Source organism: Megalops cyprinoides, chromosome 10 (genome assembly GCF_013368585.1).
Source record: "Megalops cyprinoides isolate fMegCyp1 chromosome 10, fMegCyp1.pri, whole genome shotgun sequence".
NCBI lineage: Eukaryota > Metazoa > Chordata > Actinopteri > Elopiformes > Megalopidae > Megalops > Megalops cyprinoides.
This window is the reverse complement of record NC_050592.1, coordinates 23,818,959-23,827,670: the sequence shown is the minus strand read 5'-3', so window position 1 is coordinate 23,827,670 and position 8,712 is coordinate 23,818,959. Positions and strand designations below refer to the sequence as shown.

The 8,712-nt window shown below is 43.2% G+C and overlaps 1 protein-coding gene across 2 annotated transcripts; it reads right to left on the bottom strand.

The window, feature by feature from the left end:
* Positions 1 to 1,414: 1,414 nt before the first annotated feature.
* On the bottom strand, positions 1,415 to 8,307 carry eomesb (eomesodermin homolog b). 2 transcript variants are annotated; one of them, XM_036538774.1, is made up of 7 exons: positions 8,057 to 8,307; positions 5,042 to 5,752; positions 4,148 to 4,302; positions 3,608 to 3,729; positions 2,910 to 3,068; positions 2,723 to 2,784; positions 1,415 to 2,391 (listed from the first exon to the last, which is right to left on the bottom strand). In XM_036538774.1, exons 2-7 carry the CDS (start codon positions 5,749 to 5,751, stop codon positions 1,635 to 1,637), a joined length of 1,965 nt encoding a protein of 654 aa, XP_036394667.1. In that variant the 5' UTR covers position 5,752; positions 8,057 to 8,307; the 3' UTR covers positions 1,415 to 1,634. The 2 variants fall into 2 exon arrangements, with proteins under 2 accessions (XP_036394667.1, XP_036394668.1); XM_036538775.1 differs by having other exon boundaries at positions 5,042 to 5,675.
* Positions 8,308 to 8,712: the final 405 nt, after the last annotated feature.

Genomic DNA, 8,712 nt, shown 5'->3' with positions numbered 1-8,712 from the left:
TAATAATTGTGTATGTCAAATGAATGGGTGGGTTTAGTTTAAATTGAAAGTAATTTGGAATTAAATATATCCGACATATAGACAAAATGAATTAGTTTACACTCATTCTGCTATTCATTTGTGGTAATGAAAAGGGGATATTTCACAGCCTACAGTTTGAATCGCATCTGCATTGACTTCAGGGCGTAAGAAAAAAAAAAACACACACAAAACCGGGATTTCAGATAGTGCAGACTGAAATCTAGAAACCCACCTCGCTACATGGATGCGTATTAGGTTGTATACCGGCATATCAGTTTGTGCTGTAGAATAGGTGATATAATATCAGGTACCATTTCCACGAGAAATTGTTGAGTTCCTAAATGCTTCGTGTGCTTCTTGTAAATAAGTAAGTTGTCGGGTGGTATTGGTAAAATTAACTTCCTGTACCCCACGAACAATAATTACGTATTGTGGCAAGCATTGAATAGTCCTAAAAACACCCGCAACATCAAGTTATTTTGTCACTGGGACCTGGTTAACGCTGAGCGACAGTCCCCTTTACTTTCTGTGCTGCGTTGTTGTGGAACTCTGGGCTGGACGACTCGCTATCGAGGTAGCCATCAGTCTTCATAAGAATTTTGGGAGCATAATTCCCCCATTACGCATCATCACATACCACAGCGCAGTTACGACGTTTTGCGCAAGGAAATTTCGTTTTGCTTTATTGAAACAGAACCGACACCTCGGAAAAAGGGTACGAGCGCCTCGGTGGGGCTTCCCCCGCTCGCCTTGGCGTGTTTGTCAGTCGTCGTACACCATGTGCAACAGTCGAATAAAGCTCACTTTAATAACGGATTTCCATTACATGACAATGCCCCCCCTCCCCCACCCCACCGAGAGTGTTATCAATATATTTTTGCTGTAAAATAGTAGTTGAATGATTGCAGTTTCACAATGAAAAAGAAACGTGTCCACACATTGACCGGGGCTAATTTAAATCAAACATCCACTATGAACCATTTGTCGCTGACACCCACGCTTTTGCTCTTTATTTACAAGTAAACCCCAGATTAGCCGATTAGATCAAAACAGGAAACTTCCCCCTTATAAGTCGTAGCTGCAATAAAAAAAAACTCGGGCCGAGCGAACCCAAATTACAAGTTCGTCACTACTGTAGCACTATCCTATGCAAATGAAGATTACCCTAGAATGCTACTGTAATTTCAGCCCTTAACCCGAACAAAAACTATGTTCATCAGGAAAATGCAGGCTCTGAAAAGCATGGGAGATTTATTACCGATTTTCATAACACTGCCATGTAGACATTTTGTACAAGATACCTCACATTCTACAATGAACAAATACTATACATGAAAGAGCCTTCAATAAATAAGTCACATTTGTATAAAATAAAGTCAACGATGGAGGGCATGCTTATTAAAAAATTAAGAAAAATAAAACTGATCACACTGAGGAGGGCAAATACCAGTACAACTTGCTCGGATCATTAAAAGCTTTGGCACCTTCAGAAATTACACACGGCAGCACATCGCTCAGACGGAGGGAACATGGTGTGATGCGGGGTGGGGGGGGGGGGGGACTCCAAGGGAACTTAAAAAAAGGTCATCAACATTAAAAAAAATTAAAATACTCTAAGGGCTTGTGTAAAAGGCATAATAGCCCATGCTTTTGGAGGTCTCTTTGCTGTACTCTTCAGAAGTCAAGTCCTCACACTTAATGGTGGGAGAGTTCTCTGTGCTGGAGTTGCTGGGAGACACCCGCCTCCTCTTGCACACCATGGAGTACACGCCGGAGTCGGCCGAGTCCAAGGATTTCAGGGAGGGGGGCGTCTCAATCCAGGTGGACGAGGCGGCCGCGGCGCTGGCCGCGTCCTCCCGGACCTTGTCCTTGCCGGACAGGTGGTCTTCTGGGAAGCCCGTGGGGCTGGGCCTGGGAGACCAGGGCAGGCCCGTGGTCATCTTCCGCTGGTAAGTGCCTCTGGACCCCCACCCCGCGGCCATGGAGGCGAAGGCGGAGTCGGGGTAGTAGCCGAGGGCGTGTGAGGTCTGGAGGGGCAGGGACTTGATGCCGTAGGGCAGCAGGCTGCTGGAGTAGTCGCTGTCGTAGGAGCTCAGGTCCAGCTTGTTGGAGCCTGTCTGCTGCATGGGGGTGACGAACCAGCGCTGCGTGGCTGCGGTCCCTGCATCATCCGCCTGTGGAGACAGGATGCCATTGGTCTGAGGGACAGCGCGCTCGCCGTTGTAGAAGCGGTTCTGGGGCAGGTTGTTGACGAACTGGTCCTGGAAGAAGGGCTGCATGGCATAGCGGGCTCCTGGCACGATCTGGTGGGAGCGTGGGGAGTCGGTGGGGGACGGAGTCAGCCTGTCACTCTCGGGGGCCGTGTACATTCTACAGCAGCACAGGGGGGGAGGGGGAGACACACCCATGGCCCACCCGTCAGTCAGCCAGCCAGAGCAACACGAGACCACTACTAAACCCTTCATAACCTTGCCAGACACCTTTACTCAGGGGAAATCCTCAGAGCTTATCAATTTCAGATATGCATTTTTATACAGCTGGATATTTTCTGAAGCAATATGGGTTAAAGGCCTTGCCCAGCGAGTTTAACAGCACCTGTGCACTGAACCTACCTCTTACATTGCGGCAGGAAAATGTGATGAGAGAGGGATTTTCCGACTTCCCCCTCCACTGTAACTCGTCAATGTGCGTCAATACTTACGAATCGTAGTTGTCCCGGAAGCCTTTAGCAAAGGGGTTGTGATCAATTTTCAGCTGCGTGATCTGCAAAGGAGGAGGAAAAGAAGGTATCAAAACGAGAAGTCCCCTCAAGGGGGGGGGGGGGGGGGGGGGGGTAAACTGGACGGTGGAAATAGCTGCGGTTTGACGAGAAAGGGGACGCTGCTTACATCTGTATTCTGGTAAGCGGTGACCGCAATGAACTGGTTCTCGGGGAAGGTGAAGGTCTGCGTCTTCGACTCGCTGCTCATGTCTTCCACCCCATCCTCTGTGACCTCAACGATGTGCAGCCGGGGCTGGTATTTGTGCAGAGACTGAAGGACAATCATCTGCAAGGATTTCCAAAAAAAAAAAAAGAAGAAGATCTCAGATACAAAACCACAGCATGGTGGTGGGTGGGGAGGGGGCAGATATCACCCATTACAATGAGTTACCCCCATCGCTACTGACAAATGATTCATTTTTTGGGAGGAGAGGGATTATAATTACATAATTATTATAATATATGTGTATCAATAATATGTGCATTAAGACATTCCAAGTTTGACCAAGTCTTAAATTGACAATTTACAAGATATTAAAATTGCAAGGAAGCAACCAAAGTGGGGCAGCTGGACTGAATCTAATGGACTTTGGTCTGCAAGCTTATGCAATTCTGGTAACATTATAAAATATGTTGTAAAAGGGCATGCATTTCTTCAAACAGAAGGCCTACATTTTCTTTACTGAAATCACAGTTTAAAAATAAATTAGAGGCAAACCCTAGGGTCTTGGTCCAAACATATTACAAGAGGACACTCCACAACGTGCCATACACCATCACACGTGATTTAACGTGTTTAAAGGAGTGCAGCGTTCTCCCTCTCACCTGTGTATTATTGTTATTGGCACCTTTATTGTTGGTCAGTTTCAGTTTGCCGAAGGAAATCTCCTGTCTCATCCAGTGGGCCCCCGTGTTCGGCGATTCGGGGTGGACATACATCTTGTTGCCTACAGACAAAAACGGAACAATTCTTTCTAGCGAAAACGTACAGATCAGTTATTTTGCTGATAATAGTGACTATGCACATCCTCACAGTGACAACACGACTCAAATAATTGCATAATTTCAGCGATTAACCAAAACCGAATTGAAGTATAAACGAGTCGGGTAGGGTAATGTGGTCAGAAGGAAATGGATAAATACCCGGTAAATACCGCACCTACGGTGTTATGCCTCTCAGTATAAGTGAGCATTAAAAATAAATTTCACGTTACTTAAGATCCCCTAACAACGACATAGTAGGAAACGGGAAAAAATGGGCGACACGAAAACTGTAACTGGTTTGAAACAATCTATGCAAGAGGGCCGTCGTTATTTAAATTTGTCGAACTTGAACTCAATGCATTTGTAGTCAGATAGTGGTACCTTGCATGTTGTTATCCGCTTTCCCGCAGGTGACCCACTTCCCTCCTTGAAATCGCCAATGGTTCGGATCGGCCAGCACAATCTCAACAAAGACATTGTAGTGGGCTGTAAGGTTCAGACCTGTGATATTAAAACTAAGAAACGGGAACATCCGCCTGCCAACAGAAATAAAAAATCATTTCAATTAAAAATAAAAAAAAACCTTTTGATACAAAATAAGGAGGTAGGCCTAGTTTTAAAGTATTGGATTTCGAAACCAAACAATTTAAGAGGGAATTTCATAGCCTACTTCAGTGAAATACGCGTAGGCGGTACTGTAATGTTTTCGAATTAAAAATATAAGTCCCAAAAAGTATTAAAAACCATGGAAAAGGTAAAAAGTATGAAATAAAAACACATAGCCAAGGTGAGCAACTAATAAATTCAAGTAATACAATTAGCGAAATAACGGTCTGAATTTTAGTTTTTTCAATCCAATCGAACAATTCACATTAGGCCATCTTTACGCCAATGCTAAACTTAACACCCGCTTTCAAACGAAACACGGTATTTGGTATTTAACACAATAAATTATGTAATTTACGAACAGCAAAATTCTGCTTACAGAAAGCAACTACTCAAAGCTACAGAAAACCTCTCTCCAACAAGGTAGGCGAATCACTTATTTTACAGTAATAATCTGGGAGCTTCTCACAGTTTAAGACCAAAGGAAGAAAGTAGGCTACACTTAATGAAAATGTCTATTTAAATAGATCGAAAGCCGTTATAGAATTATTTCATTCAAGAGGCAACATAAGAAACTGCGAATTTCACATGGACATTTAAGACAAGTGTCAAATGCATAGACAAATAAGCAGAGTACGCATTGAATGGAGTACACATACGCACACTTACCTGCCCTGTTTGGTGATAATCATCTCTGTCTGATGCCTGTGAAATTTAAGCCACAGCGGCCGGTTGCACAGGTATACTTGAGCCCTCGTCCCTGTCCCTGTTCCTGGAATCGGCATAGAGCCGATGCCCGCCCCTGTGCTCGGGTACGAGGGGTAGAGACACCCCGGTCCTTGTCCAAACTGATACCCTGAGCCAAACTGGCTGCGTCCAGCACAAACGGCAGACGAAAACCCCGTCGGCGGCAGGACAGATCCGTAGTGAAGCGAGGCTGAATATCTGGATCCATTTGACCCAGCATAAACCGTCCCGGTCTGGCCTGCGTACGGGAAGAGGGAACACGGGTTCGCCACATCGGGGGTCTGCTGAGATGAGGACGAAAGAAAGTATCTGTCGGAACCCAGTCCATCTATGTTGTACCGACTGCCACTGGACAGGTCGTCTTCTCCGACGATGGGTGAACTTTTTCTTCCGTCCGGAGCGGCTTTAGTTCCTGAAAAGGTCTCGCTCTCACCCTCGCCCAGCATGGCGTTTCCTCCGCCGCTCAAATACTTCTTGGGCCCGTTCCCTTGTTCAGATTCAGTTCGATCGACCTCCTGAAATTCTAGCGGCGTTGATCCAGGACTGTTATTACTTTCTGAGGAGGAGAGGTTGTAAAAAGTCTTGGGTAAGTTGATAGGTGCACTGGGTAAAATTCCCTCTCCTAGCTGCATCCTCAAAAAACAAAAACAAGAGACTATTAACCTGACGGGTCCAAAGCAGCCAAAAAGCAACACGACGACTGCCTTCAGTCGCTACCTGTCTACTGTGTCTACGTTTGCCTGCTGCTAACCACGGATGAATTTACAACGCAGCCACACCTCCAGATTTTCACAACTCCTGTTATAATCTGCAAGTGATAAAATTGTTTCAGGGCTCTTATATATGATCGCCTTATTCACACTCCCAATTTGCCGCGAGCGTCATGGGAGGGGCTTTGGAATAACCCAGGCATACATCACTCAGCTTTCCTTGCCCATTGGCCGAAAGGGGTGACATTAATTTAATTAGACATATACTAATTAACAAAAGTGGACCCTGAGCCTTAAGGAAATCTCTGCAATTAAACCTTTTAGTTTCTTAAACGCTGATACTTTCCCTAGAATCCCAGACTAATACATTTTCGTCTAAACCAGTTTAAATAGTACTTCGATACCACAGGGACAAGCCGAGTCCCGCGAATTAAACCTCTGCAGAGAATGTTAACCTGAATATCTTATCCCAACTAAAGTGAATAATTTACACTTTAATAATTTAAGTACGCAAACAAAAATATAAAAATTTAAGGTTTAAGGAACGACCAATTAGACCTTCAAATTTATGTGTGGAAAGCAAATGCTTTTCTGGCCACCGTAACCCTCCTGAACCGCTGAATAAATAACTGGGAGCGTAAAGTATGCGACTCGTCAACACTCACTGCGGGATAAAGATTTGTGAGAAGCTCTGTGTTCCCTTTCTTCTTAAATTGTGTGGCTCGGTTCTGTATGCCTCCTCAAAATGTTGTGTATTGACGCCAGACGCCTCTTGTTTTGACCCGCTTTAATTTCAATAGCAGATCTCCAGCGCATTAACAGCTAACTGATTTCTCATTAGCAGCCAGTTACTGGGTCTTTATCCCTGACACGTGCGCTCAGCGCCGAAGTCGCTCTGTGTGGCTCGCTAATTAACCGTGGAACGCATTTAACTGCTTTATCTTTGATGTCTTTTTATATGTAGTCTTATGTCAAAAATTCAGGACTATTAATGTGTATTTACATACATGTGCGTAAACTGATTCCAATTATATTAACACAAAACGTTCAGTGGAACGTACTGATTGATTCGTCGCAGAAGTTAAATTTATAGACAGGCTAAGTGAATTTCCAAATATGTCTTTCTTCGTTTTTTTTTTTGCATTTTCGAAAACAGGCTGACAAATATTTCCCCACTTTCCCTCTTCTTTCGTTCTTTTTCTTATAAACCAGATGACAAATTTTAGGCACTGTTGTTTACAGAGAGTACATGAATTGAGGGGTGTTTGACAAAAGGCGTGAAAGACGCACAGTGGAAACTTGTCGCCTGTGGTGTTTAGTTTTCTTACCTGAGAAAAAGGTGTCTTGGTTATTTTATTTTATTGACTCTCCTCAGATACTGTTTAACCATGTATATATGCGGTGATTTTCATCATACATATGTTTATGCGCTGATATTCCCCCTCAATCCTTACATCTTATTTCACTTAAATTATGTTTTACTGTTCGACAGTAAAATGAAAATAAAATAATGTGCAACAAACCCTAATGTTTAAATGAACATGTTAAAAAATAACATTTTTTCTGACATGCCCATCTATATATTTCGCTTTTGTAGCCTATGCAATTGATGCAGCTCGATTGAAAGCGACTGGGTGAATATCTGAAAAAAAAAATCACACACGTGGAAAAAGCAATTGAATGTTAATGCCGTACCTAACTCAATACAATCTGTCTAGATAATCAGCCGAGAGTTAGGCTTCATGAAAAGAGAGCGGCGGATTCAAATCCCACCGGATCCCCCCTTCCCAAGCAGAAGGAAAACGGCCAATTATTTTTCCGTCTGAAGGAACCTGTGATGTAGCCACGGATAGACAGCTCGGCAACGGGACACAAGATTATTAAAACAGCTAATATACTCGACGGCGATACCACGCGATTATTAAACTTAACGAGAAACGGGTTGGTCACATTCCGTGTAAAAATACGCAGGACACTGCCGCTTTTTGACGGCAGACACACGGTGTGAATTGATCTTTTACCCCCTACAACGGAACCTATCGTTTGGTTTCCAAGAACCAACAATTTAACAAATTCAGTCTATGCTTAGATAGATGTTCAGTCACGCAGGTTTTTAAAAGTGATATGTTTAACATGACTAATACTAGCAGTATTAACGACATACAATATAATACACAAACAAAAGCAATCATGAAATGTGCAATATGTAATAAAATAACCAACTTACCTATGTTGTTCTTCATTTAATACATTATTTTATTCAGTTATACGCAATTTAAAAAGAACGATAATATTGAATTAGTGGCATACATTAAACTGAAAGGAAAGTTGTACGAGACCAAAGACTGTTACCGCGGTGCACAAAAATTAGAGAGAGCGATCATTTATACGTTCATTACTAGATCTTTTTCCTGTTTGGAGGAGACAGAAAAAAGACGAAAAGTGTATGCTCTATATAGGCCTAGGTAGCGAGACCGTCCTCGGTTTGTAGCGCTCTCTTGTGATGGCTCAGAGCATTGTAGCAGTTGCCTTTATACAGACCCGTGCTTTCAGTTTCCGATATGAGGAAATAAAATTTGATGTAGACTCAAACGTAATCTACCTCTTCCCCCTGTTTTTAACATTCAAAGATTAAGACAAGTTTCTGTCGGCCTGAATAGTTTTATTTATCTTTATGTAAGTGCTGGTTTCTACTAGGCCTACTACTATTACTAGTAGTAATAATAATCGTTGGTTAACACTTGCAACAAACCAGGACAAGTACAACAAGTAGAGCATGAACTCTAATAACACTCTACCAAAGGTAAAAGGAGGTAAATAGTCAGGTGATAAATGTAATTATAATGGCACATGTAAAAAGCTGGCTGCGCTGACAGCAGAGGG

Excerpts from the sequence above, each read along its gene's own strand:
- eomesb (XM_036538774.1), bottom strand. The coding sequence starts at position 5,751 with ATGCAGCTAGGAGAGGGAATTTTACCCAGTGCACCTATCAACTTACCC. Across the intron at positions 3,069-3,607 it reads CCAATAACAATAATACACAG|ATGATTGTCCTTCAGTCTCT; the intron begins GTGAGAGGGAGA and ends AAATCCTTGCAG. Across the intron at positions 2,392-2,722 it reads TTCCGGGACAACTACGATTC|AATGTACACGGCCCCCGAGA; the intron begins GTAAGTATTGAC and ends GTGCTGCTGTAG.